The sequence below is a fragment of the Thermobia domestica genome, chromosome 5 (genome assembly GCF_964235325.1).
Source record: "Thermobia domestica chromosome 5, izTheDome1.hap1.1, whole genome shotgun sequence".
In the NCBI taxonomy this organism is placed as follows: domain Eukaryota; kingdom Metazoa; phylum Arthropoda; class Insecta; order Zygentoma; family Lepismatidae; genus Thermobia; species Thermobia domestica.
The window spans coordinates 276,799,047-276,821,267 of NC_137458.1; the positions used below are offsets into that span (position 1 = coordinate 276,799,047).

Below are 22,221 nucleotides of genomic sequence, written 5' to 3' on the forward strand. Positions count from 1 at the left end.
TAATTAAGGAAGGTACTGTGTATTAGGTTTGAGTTTGGGAGAAGGAATAAAAAAAAAATTGTTTTACTTATTTTATCGTTTTATATAAACATAACTGCAGCAGAATTGATTTAACGAGTATTTTTTTTAATCTTATCTTACCCTCTTAATCATCAAGATGTTACTTATAGTTGCATCCTTGAATTCGTACACGCCTTGCTAGTAAAATTGCTAATTGAACTGTACAAATGCTTTCCTGAAAATTGTAACTGATTTTATTGTAAGTGATTTAGTTTAATATTCAATATTTGAATCGTAATGTAAGCTGTGACTACCTACAATCTAACCTAGAAATCCAAATTAATAAAATACATACAAAACTATACGAAATTGTCAACTACAGTGAGCTATATTTTTGAATCTTTATTAAATAGAAACAACGTATACCAGTTATTATTGTTATTTATTTATTTATTTTGAGATTCCAGCTCATTTTGATAAAATCAAAGGCGAACCTCACAACGTGGTTAAAGCCAATACAGCAAGACAGTACTTGTTCAGAGTTATTGAATAACGAAAATGAGCCAGTTATACACAAAATGATTTCGTATTAAAATAGTATTCGTTGTCATAAATAATCCACTTCAGATGGCGTCACTGTGACGTATTTGTTGGTGACGGTGGTATTTTACTTTCACGTAAATAAGCAGTCAATGATATCTCAAATGAAACGGACTTTTTAACTACATTTCAAGCCCTGGATGAGGAAAACAATAAAAGTAGAGGAATTACGAATGTTAAAATCAGAGAAATCTAGTAAATTTCTATCACTAGGAGACTCTTTACGTTAACTTTCAAATCTGTGACTTACAGTTGCTCTCTGGCATCAAACAATAGTTCCGAAAGAGATATCCTTTCATTAGATTCACAATGATAAAGTAAGGTTCTATTAATTGTAAGGTGACCAGATATTGTACTATTTTATGACTATTGAAAGTCAAATCTCCTACCAAACATCGAATACCATTTCAGGAGAAGAAAACTGTTCAGAAGTGGGAAATTGTCGAATTTGACAACAGTAGCAAATACAAATATTGAATTTTCAAACTACCTTTATCAATTCTTCTTTTATATTCAATTTTCTTTTTTCGTAAAAACATTTGTTCAGCCTATACCTCTCTTTATTTTTTCATGTACATCATTCAGTTTTCTGGCAAGAATAACTCTTTGCCACGCGCCTCCGAACTTCAGCGTATCAATTGATGAATGTGACTAAACAAGTTGTAATATTATAAAAGTTTGATATTTTATAAAGATAATACAAGCCTGCGAAGATTTTGCTGCATGAAATATATTATGACAGATAAGTAAAAATATAATTCTCTGATTGTAAAAGCATTAGTTATTTTGTCCTGTGGCGTGGCGTACAAAATTTGTACAATCGATGCATTTTAATACAGTACATAGCTTGTTTTGAATTAAAGCACTGCTTTCATCAATATCTGCAAAACAATATTTTAAATGCTTAAATATTGCAAAATGTATTTTTCCTGTATTGTATTTCTTTATAAATGTAAATTCTCTCCTTGAAAGCCAGAACAGGATACCTTGTTTCGGTTTTCTGCAATAAGAGCGCCCCTACCTCTTCGACTATCTTAAAGACTGCTGCGTCAGCTATTTTATAACATGTCTCAGACAAGAGATGGCGCGTATATCTGCTTGGGTGTGGATTCTGCTATTGTGGCTTCATGAGCAGCATGTCAGGCTCGAGTGGAATCAAAAAACGGGTCGTGAACAAATAATAATAATAATAATAATAATAATAATAATAATAATAATAAGGCAGATTTAAACCATGCTTCACCCAGTTATCAATTGACTTTGAAGTTACATTTCCTCCACTTTCACCCTGACTACTTTAGACTAAATTTAGGGCGAAGAACAGAGGGAGAGGTTTTACGAAGACATTAAAGAGATGAAAACGAGGTACCACGGTCGATGGGACGTGCTCATGGTGATATGTTACTCTTGGTTCCTAGGCAGCTAAACCGCGTGGAGGCCACAGACGCAGATCGACATATCATACGTTTCCAATTAAACGAGGAGTAGATAATTCATATTTGGTGAGATTTAAGTGAATTCATTACATTTTCCTGTTGGTAGTCAGTGTTGCACACGTTTGATATTATGATTGATACTAAATATTTATTAACAAATTAGTAGGTTATTAAATATTTCATCTGCATATTGCGGAAAATCCTTCCGTAATGCGGGAAAATGGATTGGTAAATTTGAAATTAGCACACCAAAATTAACTAAGAACATTTGTGTCACTTTATGCCAGTTCTTAGGTAAGTTGTACGTAATTCATTATCTCAATTTTTTTTTCCAGGCTCCGTTTGAAGATGTTGATAATGCTAAACTTAAAGATGGATTAGAATTTGTTCTTCAGACTGTGGGAAACACATTTTTAACTGTACGAGGAAGGACACATCATTCATTTGTAAATCAGGTAGGTAGGAGATTAACTTAGTGGTACCAGCAGTTTATATTTAAGTTCAAGGTGATATAACGATTGCTTAAGATTCGCAATTCAGTACTTTTCGCAGATTGTGGCTAAGGATTTATAACTGTAGTATGAACAGTTTCAGATAGCTGCTAAATCAATTTTATAGTAGAAAATCAACAGTGCAATATGAACGTTTTGAAAAGGCTCATTTAGGTTTCGAACCTAAATCCTCGCCTCTTATATTAGCCCCTTAGGCATGCCCACTTGTCTTGAGATGAATTTGTTATCAGTAAAACGTAGTATATTATGGAACTAATAATTTACAGTTGATAGGATATGAGTTTAGTGTCCCTTTCATCAGCAAGGCTATATGAGACATGGATCTATAATTTAATGTGGGATCCGAACCATATGAGCTCCCGCTGGGAATTGTACTTGGGTCTCTCACATCCAAGACGCGTACACTAACCAGATAGCCACGAAGGAACTCGAGTTATTAATAATAAGAGGTTGTATTTCGATTTCCAAGATCCATGTAAGCTTTCTGCCGTGTGAAACTAGTTTCGAACACCTTTTCCTACGTCTTGAGGGCTACTTCGGTATCCGAAGCGTTGGCACTTCATAATGTTTCATCTGTGTCTGTGCCATTTGTGACATGTATTATTTCTAAGTTATTATTATTATTATTATTATTATTATTATTATTATTATTATTATTATTATTATTATTATTATTATTATTATTATTATTATTATTATTATTATTAATACACTAGCCTGCGATGGTTTTCTTTTCCACATTTAATGATCTATTTCTATGTCTTTGTGCGCTTAGTCCAAAAAAGATCTTAATTTGTTTCCATCACGTCAGTTTTGTTTGCAAATGGCAATGTACCAAATGTAGTATGTCGAAAAATATCACATGTATGCGACTTAATGACGTAGTTTAATCATCGATATTACCGTAAGATCACCACACATGACCCATTGATGATCGTCATACTTAATTTTCTGGAGCAAAAATGGTAAATTTTCGTAACATTCTTGTAAGTGTACACAATATCTTATGAGTATTCGTGCATACTTATTTCCATTGTGAAGCAGGCCAACTGTCAAGGCTTCGTTTCGACGAATCAATGAACAGTCTCCAATCAGAGCTTTGGTACAGAATGTTAAATGTCTGAAACAACCCACACACATCATTGCAGAATACTAAATCTCCCTCTTTCGACAAGTCTGGAAGAAATTGTTGTTCTTCAGCGTAGAACCAATCAATTCTGCCGCCTCTCTGGTGAGATGTAAGTCGCGAATCACATCGTTCAGTTTTGATTGTGTAAATGGTTGTGGTGCAGACGTGCCAGTTCGTACGCCTCGTCGTTTTCGTTGGTGTCTTCACGTTCTTCACCTTCGGAACCGTCTACTTTAGATAAATGTTCTGGTTGCATAGGCACGAGCACATCTGGACCATGAGGGACAGAACGTGATGCCGATGGGACTTTGGATACACGATGTTCTTTTTACTTTTGATATTGACATTGGTTGAACAAACGTAAGAATTGGCACTGTGATTTTATGGCTCGCGCCAAACTATCGAAACGCCAAATCTGAAAATCTGTTGTTCCCCCGTTGACCACCGTATTAGTCCTTCAACACACGTACAGCAAAGGTAGTGGAGTGCCCAAGTTTTGTCTTGACGTCCTACTTGTACACCGAAACACGCGAGATACACTTGCCGTACGAACGTTGTTGTCTGTTTTTTTTTTGCCTTGCCAACATGAACTCACCATAAATGTAACAAAAGGAATCTCCAGACGTTTAATGTAACAAAAGGATGCCTCTTGACACCATGTTGAACACTATGTTTGCTGCTCCACGACACACACACACGTTTGATCGCGGAGGATATGTAAGAACGGTTGCATCAGCAATAACAGTTGCGGTGTACACCACGTTTAATGACGCAAGTGCTGCCATCTGCCGGTTTGTGTTGCCAACGATTTGTTTTCATCATAAACAAACAGATGACAGCACAAACACATTGTGACACGTTGCGATTTGCAAACAATTCTGACGCACTGGACACAAATTACGATCATTTTTGGATTAAGCACAAGATACATAGGAATCCATCGTCCAATGTTGAAAAACATGACACAACCGAAATAATGCAGGCCTGTGTTGTTGTTGTTGTTGTTGTTATTATTATTATTATTATTATTATTATTATTATTATTATTATTATTATTATTATTATTATTATTATTGCAGTAGATTAAAACTAAAAAAGATAAAATATTAAATAAAAGTTTCAATTAAAAATAAAACAAGGTTTTATTATAGTCTACGTTCTAAAACACTCCCCTTCCCCTGCAGAGAAAAAGAACATGAAAGATAAAAGAAGGAGAAAAGGACATTACGATCGTCTTCTGATTACGATCCTGATATCAATATTAAGAACAGAAAGAATTGTTTTCAGTCAATGATAATTAGCCATACTGTACCACATAAAAAAGAAAATAAATCCAGAAAGCAAGTGAGGCCGAATCAATCTGTAAGCATTATCCTTAAATACCCAATTTCTTTCCTTCACCACCTACATTTTCTTAATTTATATTTTCTGTATTCAACTGAGTATTTATTTGTATGTACTCAATACTTTTCTGTGTGGATTTCTCTTTGTCGTGAGTATGTGTCTGTAATTTCTACTTATTCTGGTCAAATATTTACCTTCACCTTCGCGTGGCTTTCCTGAGTCGACGCTCTCTCATCCTGTTGCGTGTTATGAGCGACATAACAGTAATTTTAACGTGATATGTTTATATGCTCTCAATCCGAATTATCTTCATTTTAAAGTGCCTATAATGAAAACCGATAACTTACTACAATGCGTCAAATGTTGCGAAAAAAGAATAAGTAAATAATCCAACTTTCTTCTAAAATATCCCTCAAACTTCGTCAGGAGTTATTTAAAAGTAAAATTAAAGAAGTATGTTTTTTTTTCTTTTTTCACACAGTAACTTCAAATAAAACTTAAAAACAAATCAAATTGATATGTGAAGACATAAACATCCATCCTGAGATCAAAACATAAATTGTTCCTCAACTTTCCGCTTTATTAATTAAAAAAAAAAAAAAACTTTTTTTTTCTGTCATCTTTACTTCTAATGAACTTTCAAGTTCTTTTAATGAATGCTTGATTTTTTTTTTAAATAGTAAATGGTATGTTTTGCAGTTCACGAGTTAAATATGTAAGAAGTATATTATGTATTCTCGAACAAATCTGTATTGCATTTTAAATTTGTAAACCGTAAAATATTTATGATGTGCAGATATTTTTAATTCTTATTTATTCATTTTTTTATTTATTTATTTCAGGCGTTGAAGCTTGTAGTAAACCTTGTAAATATGAAAAAGGATCAAATACTATGTTTAGTTGTGAATAGTCTGTTGCGATCTTTGTTGGAATTATTACTAAATGTGGAAGACAACGAGATTAAGAAACAAGGATGGGAAACTTTTCAATTAGTAGTGAGCAGAGGCATGGATTTGTTAGTCAAGTAAGAATTGTATTACTAGAGAAGTGTTCATTAGTTACAATTGATGCACTGGGAACAGTTGGACAAAGTCTGTAGATAAATTCTTTCTGAAAAATTGCGTAAATCGAAAATTATTCACTAGCTCACTTGTAATACTCATTATCTTTCGTGTGGGAAAACTCGCTTTAAGGTTGGTTTAAAAGGACAAGTTTTGCCAATAGATGTCACTACTATCTTCGTATCTTTCGCATGTATTTTTTACCTTTCACGAAAATTCACGATTTCTCTTACAAACTTCAGCCTACAAACTTCAAATTTTTAGAGAAGAAACTTCATAACCTATCGAAGGTAAGAATCTGTTCCGATTTTTTATTTAGAATTTTCTTCATTGTTGATATGGCTTGATTGTTGAAAAATTATGAGGTTCCTTTTCTAAAAATTTGAAGTCTCTGGGTTGAAATTTGTAAGAGAAATTGTAAATTTTAGTGAAAGTTAAAAAAAAAATACATGAGAGAGAGGCGGAGATTATAGTGACACCTATCGGCAAAACTTGTCCGTTTACACCAATCTTAAATTCCGTGTGGCAGTGTGTGCTTTAGAGGCCTTATCTTGTCAGAGCAAACATATGCTTTTGAATTAATCACTCCAATTTCATTCACATCCGAGATTTTTACTTTATATGTGGTTACTTCTTTCGTGGCAGACAATCTGATTAATCCGTATCGTCAGTTACTTGTCAAAGCTGGAATTCTCAGTCTTTAACTTCTTTTCATAATTAAAAGTTTCAATCTTTAGTCATATTTATTGACAATATGCTAACTCGCTCAGGAAGTTTAAATCATTTCATTTAATTTTGAAATTCTTATTCCTGTAAATTACTTGCACTTCCAAGCCTTCAGCTCTCACTTAGTGCCGTGTTCACAGAGGATAAATATACGAGCAAACATAATAAAAGCATCAAGGAAATATAAAGAACGGACTCATGGGTAGAGTATTGCAGAAATATCTTGGCAATGACGTTTATTATTATTATTATTATTATTATTATTATTATTATTATTATTATTATTATTATTATTATTATTATTATTATTTTAAATCAGTGTACTCCTATATTTATCCTCCATAAACAAGGCTTCAGGGGAGAGCCGAAATCTTAGAAGTGCAGGGAATTCTCGGGAACCACATTATGTGAAACTAATAATTTTCTTCTTTAACACAGTGTCTGCAGTTAGTGTCTTCATCAACAAACAACTCTTGTTTATGTGAGGCAAAAATTATATAAATTTTTCTTCCTTAATTTTTTAAAGTAATTTTTGTCGCATATGCCTTGCTGTTTGTAGTCGCTGTCATCAACTATAAATAGGTTAAGCTCCAAAATGCCAAGGTCGGACCAAGGTGACCTGGACACATGTTGTTCTTCTATTGTTACACTCCTGAAATTCCATACATTCTCCATACATTGGCTCAGAAGTCTTACTGGAAAAAAAAAAAAAGAGTACATGTATTCCTTAATTTGGAAATCGAAGTAATGTTGAGATTGAGTCAGTTTGAAGTAGACCTAAATTTGTCAAACTACTTGCTTTCTATACACGGATATTATTATTATTATTATTATTATTATTATTATTATTATTATTATTATTATTATTATTATTATTATTATTATTATTCCTGAGCGTATTTTTTAAAGTTTTTTGTATGTTAATTTTTACGATATCGGGGTACACATATATCAATGCATATGTTGCTAAAGATATCAAAGTATTCAAACGAACAGGTAGTTGACATTAAAACTAAAACATCTCGAATAAAACCATAATTTGTAGTTAATTAGGTGTTGGGGGCCGCGGTGGCTTAGTGGTAGAGCGTTCACCTCTGGTGCTTGGGGTCCCGGGGTCAATCCCAGCCCCGCCAAGTGAACTTTGTGGTGGACAAACACCGTGTGCGTGGGTTTTCTCTGGGTTCTCCCGTTTCCTCCCACTTTCTTCATTCCACCATTTCATTCATTACTCATCATCACCGTCTCCTTTAGCTTAACCGGCATAAACGTGGGACGTAAAACTCAAAGATTTCATTTCATTTAATTAGGTGTTCGGGCGCCTTTGGTGGCCTGTACAGCAGCAACATGACTTGGGAAGGATTGATTGGGAGGTTCTGCATCGTTTGCAGAGGGATTTTCAGCCATTCCTCCTGAAGCGCTGTAACAAGTTCAGTTCGTTCACGTGGTGAAGGAAGACGTTTGCTCACTCAATTCTCTAACAAACACTATGCAGGCTCAATAATGTTGAGATAAACATTGTGCTGCGAAAATTCGCAAAAAGAAAAGCTCTCAGTTCTTCCAACTTACGTATGCGAATTGATGTGAAAAAATAAGAAAATCTTTCTGTGGTAAACGTTGATACTGGTGCTACATGCAGTGCCGTTAAGAAATGTCCACTAATAAGAGATTTTGAATTTTCCCCAAATCACAGAAAGTGTCTAAAAAAATTTGTTCTTAAACTTCTGGGGAAGTCATTTTTAAAGTTATAAATTGACTAGAGCTCTTATGTATTTGGATTCCTAATGCTTCTGCAGAATCTGATGTTGGAATAAATCACATGAAGTCTCTTTCAGCAGAAGTAGGTGAAAAAAATAATACATAAGGAGTGAAAATATAGAAATATTTTCGCACTTATAAAAGAATTGATGTGCTAAAAAATCGGTTGTTCTCTTCATTTGTTAATATAGGCTAAAATGGTTAGATGCAAATAGGGCAGTTTTTTTTTTTTTTTTTTTTTTTTTTTTTTTTTTTTTTTTTTTCAAGGGAAGTTCGTGTCTGGAAAGAGTATTTTTGTCAATGCGGATGTATAGCAGGTAATTAGAAGCACTTTAGTGGCATGCAAACTTTGTGTATGATTCAATAGATATTTCTGGTGGCTGTGAGAAACTGTTCATAAGCGAATCTATGATTCATTATGCACGAAAAATTCTCGTACTCATTGTGCAAAAGTAACAAATCAACGATGGAAGGAAGAAGGAAAGCAACAAAAAGAACCTGAAAACAGGAAAATAAAGATCATTGTAAAGGAGCTTCAAGCTAAGAAGATTGAAAGAATTGAATATGTGTTCAGTATTGATGAGGAAATAACACGCATCCACCCTTTTTCGACGAAACTTTCATTATGTGATTAAAATTTCAGGAAGATTTTTAATATCTTGTTTTATGTAGGATTTTTTATTAGGTAAGATTCATTATTCTAGTTGATTAGGGAAAAATACCCTGCTTTCTTATTTATGTATCACTTTCGTGAAGATAGGAAAGACTAATTAAATATCAGGGAGAATTTGAAAAAAATATTCTGGAAAACCGAGAAGAGTCTGAAAATTTTTTTTTTCTGTGATTTTTGTAGCCAATCTGGGTGTTTTAGGTGCTTATTTTTAATAAGAAATAAATCGTTGTCAATATAGATTGTCAGTATTTTTGTCTTCACTAAACATTCCTTAATAACATGACAGGATACATGCATATCAATTAGAAAAAATCGACTCACCAAAGAATCCATTTAACATTTCGACACAAACAAGTAGCAGGACTTCCATTAAACTGACAAGAAATTTTGAATTCAGGTAAAATGGAAAAACAATACAGATATAAGAAGTAATCACCTGTGCTTTGGTGAAATTTTCATACCAGTTCCTTGTATCAAGCAAGTAGTATTAGCAAAGTAACATTGCATGGGTATATAGTTTATTGGCTTCTTTTACCGGACAAGGCAATTATTCAAGATCAAGAACCTTTAACACTATTTCTACAATAAGGGAAACTGATCAGAATATGCAGGTACACGATAAGCGTAATGTCGTAAGGAAGGTGCATTAAGAACAATAACAATTTGTTGTTGAATATTGATATCCGTCAAATTGTAATATTGATGTTTTGGTGAATAGATTTTTTCTGATTCAGTTGACATTGATTCGTGGTTAGAAACATATATAATTTGTTTTAATTTTCAGTGAAATGAACTTCGTGTTAATGCAATTAGTGAATCGTCACTTAGCTTTCTCTGCAACAAGAGTAATGCGACTACTTCAGCAAATTGCTAATTCATGTCCAGACTTGATTATTGTTGCTCTACCAGAAATCAAGAGAGAAATTGAGTTAGTAGAAAGGAGAAGAGGAGTCGGTTATGATTCTGTTCTCAGGTATGAATTTTATATCCTATAAACAGTGACTGAATTTTTATGAGGTACGTTACGCATTTGTTTTGAATCATTGTGGCCGTACAGTTGTGGTATTTTGTAAAGTCATACTATATCGTAAAACAGATCTAATTTGTAATTTCTAAAAGGAATACAAAATAAATCAGAAAAGAGTAAAAAGGAAATAAAGATACGCGATTATTCTAAATTTAATTTTACATTGCATAGAAACGATTTCTTTCGCGTCTCATGCAATTAGCTTTCAATAGTTCAACATTAGCCGGAAGCAAACATGCAGATAGAGCAGAAAAGAAAAAAAAAACACAACGAAACTGCAGACATAGGATGGAAACACACTGAAGAGAACGTTCTCATCACAAGCAATTGATTTGCTGAGATAGGGACGCCAGATCCTTCGAACAACGCCGAGCGAACTTACAAATAGAAGCAAGGACTTGTAACATTAAGCTTTTTACCTCGGTATTTCAAACTCGCAACACCTCTGTGCGCGAGCTACTCCGATTTGTGTTATTTTGTTATCCAAACATATACGAATCTGAAGAAGAAAATACCTAAAATGATAAAAGGACTATCATAGACTTTTAGGGTACTTCAGATCCTTAGAATACACCCTCGTGGTCCTCCCAAAAGAGGGAAAATCATCGAAAACTTCGTCCATACCCAATAGAAGGAAGAGATAATTGCCTAGCAGTCTACGATGCTGGAGTCCAGACTCATAATTGGTCGTCGCCCAGAGTTAATCTCCAATCAATCTAGATGCTTGATGGACTAAAAACCTTCCCACCTTATTTTTCGGACTAGTGTCACTTAACAACCTTCAAGAACTGTGTATTAGTGATGTGCTAGTGTGAGTGTTAATACAGACTACTACGAACTGGAATGGTTGGAACCAAAGCCGTAAGTAGTATTCATTTATTGGCAAATCCGAGTCAGTTGCAGTTTCTATACATACATTCTCCATCCTGCTCTCATATCTGAATGTTTCCTTTTAGGCTGTGTTGTTTCCAATCCAACACCAACCCAAAAATTTATCGGGAATTAAAATTCAAATTAGATTCGTTTTAAGAAACAAAGGCACTCGCATTAAAGCCTCACACATTGCCTTTGCTGTGAATGAATATTTCCTTTCTGCTCGCACATTTCCTCCTCGAAACTGTGTACCTTTTCATTCACCCAAAATGCTCTCCCAATAACTTAAAAATGAAGATACGTTCTAGGTTGAAGGTACGGAAACCTCATCTAGACAAGAACGTTTAATGTGCGCTGTGCCCTGAGACCAGGTAAGACTCAGGAGCATATGCACACAACGTGGTGCCGAAACCCGTTCGCACCCTCGAGGCCACCGGCACACAACGTGGAGCCGAAACCCGGTCTATATACAACGTGGTACCGATACCCGATTTACACGAACCGTGGTGCCGACAACCTCACTTCTACCGCTAGGAATTGAACCCGTGGTCCTTCACTCACAACGTGGTGCCGCACCCCGCTCGTACCCTTGTGGCCCCAGGCTCACAACGTATTGCCCGAAACCCGCTTTTCCCGTAGTGGTCCTGCGGACAAACAACGTGATGCTGAAACCCGTTTTATCCACAACGTGGTACCCGTGCTTTGTATGCACCTTACTTTGGTAATACCATCACTTGGATTCGTACCTAGGGTCTTTAGTATACTTTTACGGCTCTTCACCTTTAAGGATTTTCGCTTTGTTTATGGCTGAACATCAGAGTGTTTCTTTTACTAGAACGACGCACTCCCAATTCTCTTGGTTTTTGTGGCCGGGGTTCCCCGTTCATTCCCCGCCAGGGCACGAGCCCGAACCCGCTCAACTTTTTGGTCGTTGTCGCCCTTACGCCCTACGCGTGGTTTTGTGCGAGGTTTTGATACTTCGTTATCATGCCCCCCCTGGATCCCCTTTTCTTGGCCGCACTAGCTTTTCTATGGATAACTCGTCTCGAGTTCGACGTCCGCGTACATACTATTTTTGTGGTGTCTGTACTTCTCCAGGTTTTCACTGAACTCAGGACCATGTTTAATACGTTATCCGTAGACAGACAATTATAGTTAGCGTAAGTTTTATCGCGATTGTTTACTATGCCATATTCATGCTGTCTAACCCATATCCTGCAATTCTCTCGTTTTGTCGTGTCAGCTTCAGCTGAGTTACGTGCAGCCGCATAGATTTTTACTTGCTTTAGGTGAATAACCTTCTTATCATCATGAAGCATGTCATCTTGCTTGTTTGTGTAATTGTCTTCATAGTTAGTCATGGTAGTTCTTTCTCAGTCCCGCTGTCCGCGCAGTATCGCTATACCTTGGCTGGTTTGTTGTTTACATCTCTGTTGGATGTACACCTTATTAAACGCTCTCACAATAGACCGTTTTATACGAACATGTCAGCAATACACGGTTTGACCCAATTCCTCCCTTATGACAATTTTACTACCCTTATGGCTGGTTCATTTCTTTTAGAATCGAGAACCCCCTTGGACGTTAATCATACCGTCATTCCTGTTGTAATGCCGACTTTCAACTTTTCCGCTAATTTTGACGAGTTTACTGTGAAATTGGATCTTTTAAGTTACGAACTTAGTAACTTCTCAGTTAATAGTCAATTACCAACTTGGTCCAACGCTCCGATCGTTACTTATCCCGCTTTATCATTGGTGTTCATTTTCATAGCCATTTTAGCAGGTTTGTTGGTCTATGCATTTATTCGCATTCGTTCCATCACTGTCGCCCTTCTTCAAGTTATGAAGACTTATAATGAATCACATCCTATGGTGGAATCGCGCGATGTTGAAGCGCAATAATATCTTTCAGAATGTTCCTCCTAAATTCCCCCTTATTCTTATTGGCTTCGAAAGACTTGATTCTGTGGTGAATAGATAACCCTTCTTTGATACCACAATGCTAGCCCAAACTGTTCCTTCAGTTTTGGAGGTGAACCTTGGATTCCCCACCCATTGTGGCGTTCCAAAACCGTTCCCGTTTGCCAAGCACGGTTCCATTTCGAGTGTTCTCTCTTACCCACATTCGTAGTCTTTCTTAGGTTTGGTCTGGTTTTCTTCGTAACGACATGGCGGTTATTCGAATAGGTTCTTAATTCCGTTATCTACAGGTTCAGCTGAAAACATTTCCATGAGAGGTTAACATACTTTGTTCAACGACATGGCCGGTTACTTTTGTCTTTAAATCATCTCTAGTTGTACACTTTCGAATGCTTGGTCATTCTCGTGTAGGGTGATTTTATTTAGACAATTATTATACCAGGTTCAGCTCATGGATTTTTCGGAGGTTTTCCTACTCGTAGGATATACGACATGACCGTAGGGAATTTACCATTTCGATTATAACACGTTCAGCCACGTTAGTATGGAGGTACATCGTTCACATTTCGTAGTGAGAGTATTCAGGCTTACTCTTGGTTGTTCCTCTTTTCAAATACTTTGTGGATGTTACGAAACTATTCAGATCATACCCCTATTTTTTTTGAAACTCATTTTGATTGATTTTTTTTCGCGTTCATTTTCAATTCTTCCGATTTTTTTAATTGTTCAGACTGACGTTCTTTTGAACATTTCGAAATTTACTAGTTCCTTCAGTACACCGTACTTTTGCCACTGTTTCGAATTTGTTCTTTTCTTTGAGTTTTGTTACTTTGTTTACTTCGAATCACATCATACGCCGTAATCTGTGATCCATTTTTTAACCCATTTTTTTTGGTCGGTTCTGTGCCCCCTTTCTTTATGCGATTCCCCACCTCCTAGGTCGTTTATGTCATCTTTGCGAATCCATTTTTTCGTTATTTTGTTCAGTCACCTGCTTTTATACTTCGTGTTTGGAAGACTTTGGACTATTCAAAATTTGCATTTGGGATATAAATTTCAGAGTGCACTTAGGTTGCCTTGATGGTACCGTGTACGATTTATTCCCCCTTTTGATGTATACCATGCGTGCCCTTTGTCCGCTTTGTATACACTTATACAATTTGTTTTGTTCTCCGTTGTCTTCCTTTCCCGACTTGTTTAGTAATTATCCCATGTGGGAATGACATAGGCACTTGTATTGTATTCTCTGGTAGGAGCAAACTGATCATGTATAGAGGTTCCATTCTCATACTTCAGTTTACTTCGTAAATATATATGTTGTCAGGTTCTTTTCCGTATCTTTCAGCATCCAGATGAATCTTACATGTCATCCTCGTGAGCACTTTAAAAAGGAATGACATGGTGATCAGTCTTACTCAAATGCGCGCATCCTTTTGTTAGTACGTATGTGAGTCCTACTATGGCATTACCGAACACACCTCTAGACTGTATCACGCAAACCGGAAACTCAACTGTGCGAATGTTTGTTTGTGTATTTCTCGTTTCCTCTCCTTTTGCGCAAATCCTCGTTTGCCTATCGGGCTGGTCCTGTAGTCAGACTTTTCTTTCTTCTCCTTTGAGAGACCGGAATACGCAACCCTACATATCCGCCAGTTTTGCAAAAAAAAAAAAAAAAAAAAAAAAAAAAAAAAAAAAAAAAAAAAAAAAAAAAAAAAACAGGCACATGCATAACGTAACAAGGGTGTTAGACACACTCAGTAGTCAATGCACGCCATACAGTAACCTTCCCAATCCCAATCGACGTCACCGACTTTTGACAAGTCACACAAGTATGTTGGGAACGCAGTAGTTTCACGACACGTTAACTGGAATATTTACCCCTGGTATTTTGAACATACCTACGCAGTCTTCTAGTTTTCGTTGCCAGTAGCTTTAGTTTAAGTTAGGTTAGTTTACAGGGATCGCACCTTCCCGCCAGTCATTTGCTCATGTCATTCTGCTCTGCTTCCACATGTGGATACTCGGACGTACTCGGTGAACTTCGTAGATCCTCGTTCTGTTGTATTTACGTTGTTCCAGTTCTGGAATTCCGCGGATACATTTGAGTCTGTTTCTGTTGGATACGGATACTTTTTCTTTAAGGATTTTTATTTGTGTCCTTACCTTTTGTTTCCGTTCCGTGTGAATAAGCTTACTCGTCTGTGGTCGTTTCCATTCAGACTCGCTGTCCAATTTGCTATTCTTAGGATTTTGGTTCTTTTGTAAGCATATTCACCAGAAACTCCTATTATATATATATCTTAGCCGGCTTTTAGATAAATACATAAGTCTCACAAGGTGCCGACTCAAATAGGTAATCTGCCGTTTTCTACGAACCCTACTTGGATTTTCCATAACCCTTGTAATTTTTTGCGTTTATTGAAACTATTTAGCATATTAATTTTACTTGTAGATTAGGTTATGATAGGAAAATCGATTCCAAGTTTAAGCATTGTTTATTTACATATACGTTTTAATACTCTTCGTATACGGGAGACTAAAACGTTTGTTGCTTTATGCGTTTCATTTGTTTTAGATTTACCTGGAATCCTTCCCTTACCCCTATCCTTGTAATGGGGCTTTAAGGAAACATTTATTTACGCTATATATATATATATATATGCTTAATTTGTAGCAGCGCATGCTTTATCACAGGAAGTTGCTTAGATACCCAAGTGTGATGATCTGCTTGCTGTTTACACACACACATGTATCGCATCATTTTCTCTCCATGCAGCACTCCCGTGCTCCTCCTCTCTTGTATGCAGCGCATGCGCATTTGTTTATCTTGTCATATGTTGCCCTTGACACAGTGACGGAGTGGAAACATCTTAGCATTTAAATCCCTCCTCTCCTTATAAGAAACTGTAATTTGATTTTGAGGATTCTTGTCTTTAAATGATTACTATTAAGAAATATGTTAATTCCTCAGACAGACATTGAATCTACTTAATAGAGACTTGATTTTCAGTGCTACAGTAATATACAAAATGACATTGACATTTTGCAATTAGCAAGGAATTACTTTTACTCCATTTGTGTAGGATTCGTGTTTGAATGTGTTCATGAAACACAGGACTCTAGAAGCGAATATGATATCAATTTATTTACATGTTATTTTAGTTTGATTGATTTTAAACTCATTTTGCATTTTATTTTAGTTGGTAATATTCATTATCCATAACTACTTAGTGCTTGCTGAAATAAGTATGTGCTCATATATTTTCCATTTCAGGTACATTGATTTAAAATTTTGTCGTACCTTTCGCATATCTTTTATGTTCATTTAATGTTTACTTTTCAATTTACTTTGATTATTGAATGATACATACATTATGCAATTTCAAGAAATCATTTCCAGATTCATGCGTTATACTTTTATGCGCTTTTAATAATTTTCATTACTTTCAGCTTTGATTTTATATTCAATATTTGCATTTATGTTTTGATTTTGATTGTTGTATGTTTATGTCATAGTTAGTCTTGCACTCAATTTAAGTGTTTACGACCTGAATGGTATACAGGGCTTTCCATTTTAATTCGCCCTTATTTTGAGTTTAATTTTCACATATATATATGTGTCACTTTTGTTTCCAATTCACGTTTCATTCACTTTGTTATGTTTCAGAACCTCATTTTTTTTCGTTTTAATCCGTATTGCATATTTTCAAGTTTTCAATTTTGTATTTGAGAAAATTGCAACTTCGCGGAGGGAGCGTAAAACAGATCTAATTTGTAATTTCTAAAAGGAATACAAAATAAATCAGAAAAGAGTAAAAAGGAAATAAAGATACGCGATTATTCTAAATTTAATTTTACATTGCATAGAAACGATTTCTTTCGCGTCTCATGCAATTAGCTTTCAATAGTTCAACATTAGCCGGAAGCAAACATGCAGATAGAGCAGAAAAGAAAAAAAAAACACAACGAAACTGCAGACATAGGATGGAAACACACTGAAGAGAACGTTCTCATCACAAGCAATTGATTTGCTGAGATAGGGACGCCAGATCCTTCGAACAACGCCGAGCGAACTTACAAATAGAAGCAAGGACTTGTAACATTAAGCTTTTTACCTCGGTATTTCAAACTCGCAACACCTCTGTGCGCGAGCTACTCCGATTTGTGTTATTTTGTTATCCAAACATATACGAATCTGAAGAAGAAAATACCTAAAATGATAAAAGGACTATCATAGACTTTTAGGGTACTTCAGATCCTTAGAATACACCCTCGTGGTCCTCCCAAAAGAGGGAAAATCATCGAAAACTTCGTCCATACCCAATAGAAGGAAGAGATAATTGCCTAGCAGTCTACGATGCTGGAGTCCAGACTCATAATTGGTCGTCGCCCAGAGTTAATCTCCAATCAATCTAGATGCTTGATGGACTAAAAACCTTCCCACCTTATTTTTCGGACTAGTGTCACTTAACAACCTTCAAGAACTGTGTATTAGTGATGTGCTAGTGTGAGTGTTAATACAGACTACTACGAACTGGAATGGTTGGAACCAAAGCCGTAAGTAGTATTCATTTATTGGCAAATCCGAGTCAGTTGCAGTTTCTATACATACATTCTCCATCCTGCTCTCATATCTGAATGTTTCCTTTTAGGCTGTGTTGTTTCCAATCCAACACCAACCCAAAAATTTATCGGGAATTAAAATTCAAATTAGATTCGTTTTAAGAAACAAAGGCACTCGCATTAAAGCCTCACACATTGCCTTTGCTGTGAATGAATATTTCCTTTCTGCTCGCACATTTCCTCCTCGAAACTGTGTACCTTTTCATTCACCCAAAATGCTCTCCCAATAACTTAAAAATGAAGATACGTTCTAGGTTGAAGGTACGGAAACCTCATCTAGACAAGAACGTTTAATGTGCGCTGTGCCCTGAGACCAGGTAAGACTCAGGAGCATATGCACACAACGATATTGTGTATGTTCCTGAGTATCAAATTGTGTCAATTCAATTCTCGATTTTGGCGTAATTTTTTGTGTTAATAACTAAAGCAGAGGGTTGGTGCTACTTTAAGTTCTTATCTATAAAGCTTAGAATAATGGCGATGGAAATCATGGTTCTGATCATAAGTCCCTCAGTTAAAGCAGGCTAGTTAGCCATATCCCTTCTAAATCTAACCAGGGAATTTAGATTTTAGTTTATACTGTCCTCCACGACATGCAGCGTTATATCATTATTGTTCCTCTAAGTTTTCAACTCGACTGCAAATTGCTTGTACAATAGAGACATATCTTGGCGTTATGTGAAGACAGTGCAGCTAGTGACATCTATTAGCGTGACTGACAAACTGAGACGTCTTGTCGTTTATAATAAAGATTAAATATTTCGTCTAGATCAGTGGTCCGTACGCGTGTTCCAATATTTTCTTCGGCTAGGCAACAGCGAGTAGGGCTTCAGCCAGTTGAGCAGTCTTCTAGTTCTGTCTTACTTCTGTCAGCGTTGCCAACCAACTGAGAGTAAAGTATTCTTGTCACTGGTGAAAGTTTTAGTGGTATATGGCCTAGGACAAAAGTAATTGCAACGTGGGGTGTTGTGTTTCCGCTCCCTTTGCGTAATCTTTGCCTAAACTACATGGCTAAGTGAGCTATCTTATATATAGCGGACTCTCGTTAATTCGAACATTTTTTTTTAAAACTGGATTTAGCTATTTGTTAGTGGCTCCCAAATTGCCGTATGATATTTGGCCAACACTGAAAAATATATAACCTAACCAGGACGACTCATATTGAACGATGTAAAGCAGTATAGCCAATTAATAGATACTTTTGTTTTGTTATGAGTGGATTGTTTTTAGCATTAGGCAAAGAAATGTTAAAACACTGAAATTTTGATAATAGAAAAGTGAGAATGGTAAATGCGGATTTTTCTTTTTCATTGTTCATATAATAGGGATTCGTTGTTAGAAAAATGTTTATAATATAAAGTGCATTTCATAAGTCAATGAAGATAGCAATAGAAAGATACCACGTGCGAATCATAATTAATGGTATTTTATATCACTCTAAGCTACAATGGTGCTCACAAGCTGGTTTTAAGGCGAAGGTTGTGAACTGGAGGATGGTAAATTTTAGGGAAGAAAAGTACATTTGCGGAACAGAATGATAAATTTGGGGAAGAGTAAGGGTTCATCCAAGTCCTTTGGGAGCAAGGAAGTACTCGGCTGTATCTACTAAACTTTTGGAAATATGCTTAAAATGTATTGAACAATTACGTGATAACATGTGTTCTAACCTGAGCTCACTTTTGGCGTGTTTGTCCATGGTTCAATCCCAGATCCCGCCAAGTAGGCTTTGATTGGGACCATCACCGTTTGCGTTACTTTTCTCGAGGTTCCCCCGTTTCCTCCCACTTACATCATTCCACTATTATCATCCATCTCATCGTCACTGTCTCCTTTAGCCTCGGTGCTAAAGTGTGTAAACTCCAAAACAGAAACAAACAGTTCTCTCTAACCTTCCGTTAAAGACTTCAAACATGAAGTGAAACCGCGCAAATATCGATGCTTTATTGAAAACTGGCATCCAATAAACAATACGAATATCAGTCTTATGGAAGTAGGTTATTGCATTCTATACCACACAAAATTATGAATCTTAACAAAATTACTCAGCTCAAATCAAGATATTCGAAACATTGGATGGTAAACGGCAGTAGACTTTTTTCAGCCAGGCTTCAACATGCTTTGTTTCAAAAATAGTGAGAAGTATTTAAGAAATAAAATCAGTGAATTAGCAAATGAACTTGCTAATTGAGGACCTCGGCGTGCGTAAGAGATCAGCAAATGGGTACCACATATCCCGATTAAAGTTCAGATATGATACAGATGGAAATGTACATGCATTCGTCATTGGCAATTAGAAGATTACACATTTATCTCTGCGTTCATCACGTCAACAACAACAACAAAGCTCCCGTGTGGCTAAGCGGTCGGTTAGAGTACACGCCTTTGGCCTGGAGAACCGCGTTCGATTCCTGGCACAAGTTCATGTGGTTTGGATCCCACGTTAAGCTGCAAATCCACGTCTTGTATAGCCTCGTTGCTTAAAGGACGCTAAACTTAAATCAAAACTAACAAGAAACGTCCGACAATAAAGAACCGGCGAATTTGAAGGCATGTGTTATGACCACGAATACTTTTAGGCGCAAAAAACCGCATCTTCTCCTATCGAGTCGCAAGATTCTCCACGATAACGCAAGATGTACTACATCAGAAGTGATGAACAACTTACTGCAACTATGAGGTTGGGAGATATTGTAGCATCTACCTTATTCGCCTGATATGAGTCCTTGCGGCTACATTTTGTTTTCCAAGATAAAACATTTTAGATATTCCGAGTATCTAACGTGTGCCAGATGTTTGGCACAGGAGAGTACATTTGAAGGATTGTAAAGTTTTTGACACCATTCAGTGTTACCGTTACAATATATACATAATCCGTCAAATCATGACACTAAAGCACTTTGGATATGCATTGCCCCAACTAATTTGCATTATTACTGCTGTAGAAATCACCAAAAAATGTGGATGCTTATGATACTATGGGTCTATATCCCCCCTTGACGCTCAGGTATACACTGGATTAAATGGGCTTCAATCTTGCTTTACACTGGATAAAGCGGCAAACTATGGTTTAACCCCTCCCTTAATCATATCCTGGATCCACCACTGTGTATATATATATAAACCAAGAAAGTTCTGTTGTTTTTTACCCACCACCTTTGGACATCGATATGTCACCTAAGACGTACCTGGAAGATCAAAAATAGTCCCCATCAGCATCGACGACCGTCTGCCAACGTTCTGGAAGACCATGGATTCCATCGCGGTAGAATTTGGTGGGCCGTGAAGCGAAGAAAGTATCAAGTGCATTTTGCATCTCTACTAGGGATTTCAACTGGCGTCTTCTAAGGTGATTGTCTAAGGAATGGAACAGGTGGAGCAAGTAATAATCGGACGGTGTAATGTCCGGGGAGTATGGCGGATGCAATAGTGTTTCCCATCCAAGGCGTAGAATGGTGTCCCGGTCATCCTAGCCACGTAGGAGCCTTAGCGTTGCCCTGTAACAGGAGGACCCCTTTGCGATTCAAAAGTGCTGGCTTCAGAGTTTTGAGTTTTTCTTGAACATGGTTCAACTGCTGACAATACACAATTGCATTGATGCTCTGATCAGCAGGTAGCAGTTCCCGATGCACGATGCCGCGAGCAATCCATCAAACACGGAACTCCTCAAATCCCTAGTTAAAATGAGTGTACTGACAACTTCTAAAATACATTTTTCGGAACAGAATCAAGTTGATTTATTGTGTTATGATGTTTTTAAAGCCTTCATTGATCGTTATTAGTTAAGTATTTCATTGTTTCGAATTGACTTGGAAGAAGTTTAGCTACGCATATACTAACGACTAACTTATAGCATAAGAAACTTAAAGGCTTATCGTCGCAGAAACATAAGTATGTTATTAGACCTCATTGTGTACAAGCCAAACAAATCCAGAATTATTGTAACTACCTCTCTAAAAACATATCATGTTCTTTCATTTCTTGACTTGTCCAGAGGCTTTCAGCTGGAATTCTATGTACCACGTTTGTATCTTGTATTCAGTTGACTGTACCATCCATCCTTATAAACCATATTGTATATTTGGCAACGACTACATATTGTGAAGATTCGATTTATGTAGCTTCTTTCTTGTTGCTTTTGATTATCCATTTTTTGCACCAAATAATTTCCTCAAAACTTTTTTTCGGAACTCTCAGGTTGTAGTATAACAGACAAATTATTATTATTTATGTTTTTCTTGATAATATCTTTAATGCTGCTAGTACTAGTATTTAAAGATCAATTCTTCCCCAAATGGCATAGCCACTGAACTCTTAATATTAAAGCTTATAACAGCAGAACATTAGGCTGAAATACATAATCGTGAAACTTCTCAAGCTCTTTATTAAATAAACATGATAAAGGTAATTTGCTACCCATATTCCATCATTCAACCGAATGTTACCAAGTCATGAAAAGTAGGCCAAAGAGTACTACTTCGGAAACTTCAAATTCATTTCCCAATATCCAGAACATTTACATTATTACTGAAGAATTTTCACG

The 22,221-nt window shown here is 36.2% G+C and overlaps 1 protein-coding gene across 3 annotated transcripts in view; it reads left to right on the forward strand.

Moving 5' to 3' along the window:
* The window catches only part of LOC145686639 (protein MMS22-like), a 120,567-nt gene that overhangs the window by 92,888 nt on the left and 5,458 nt on the right, over nt 1-22,221 (forward strand). For all 3 annotated transcript variants that reach the window (XM_081760107.1, XM_081760106.1, XM_081760108.1), the window contains 3 exons: nt 2,372-2,491; nt 5,864-6,045; nt 10,021-10,209. In XM_081760107.1, coding sequence (XP_081616233.1) covers nt 2,372-2,491; nt 5,864-6,045; nt 10,021-10,209 — 491 coding nt within the window. The remainder of the gene's footprint in view (nt 1-2,371; nt 2,492-5,863; nt 6,046-10,020; nt 10,210-22,221) is intronic.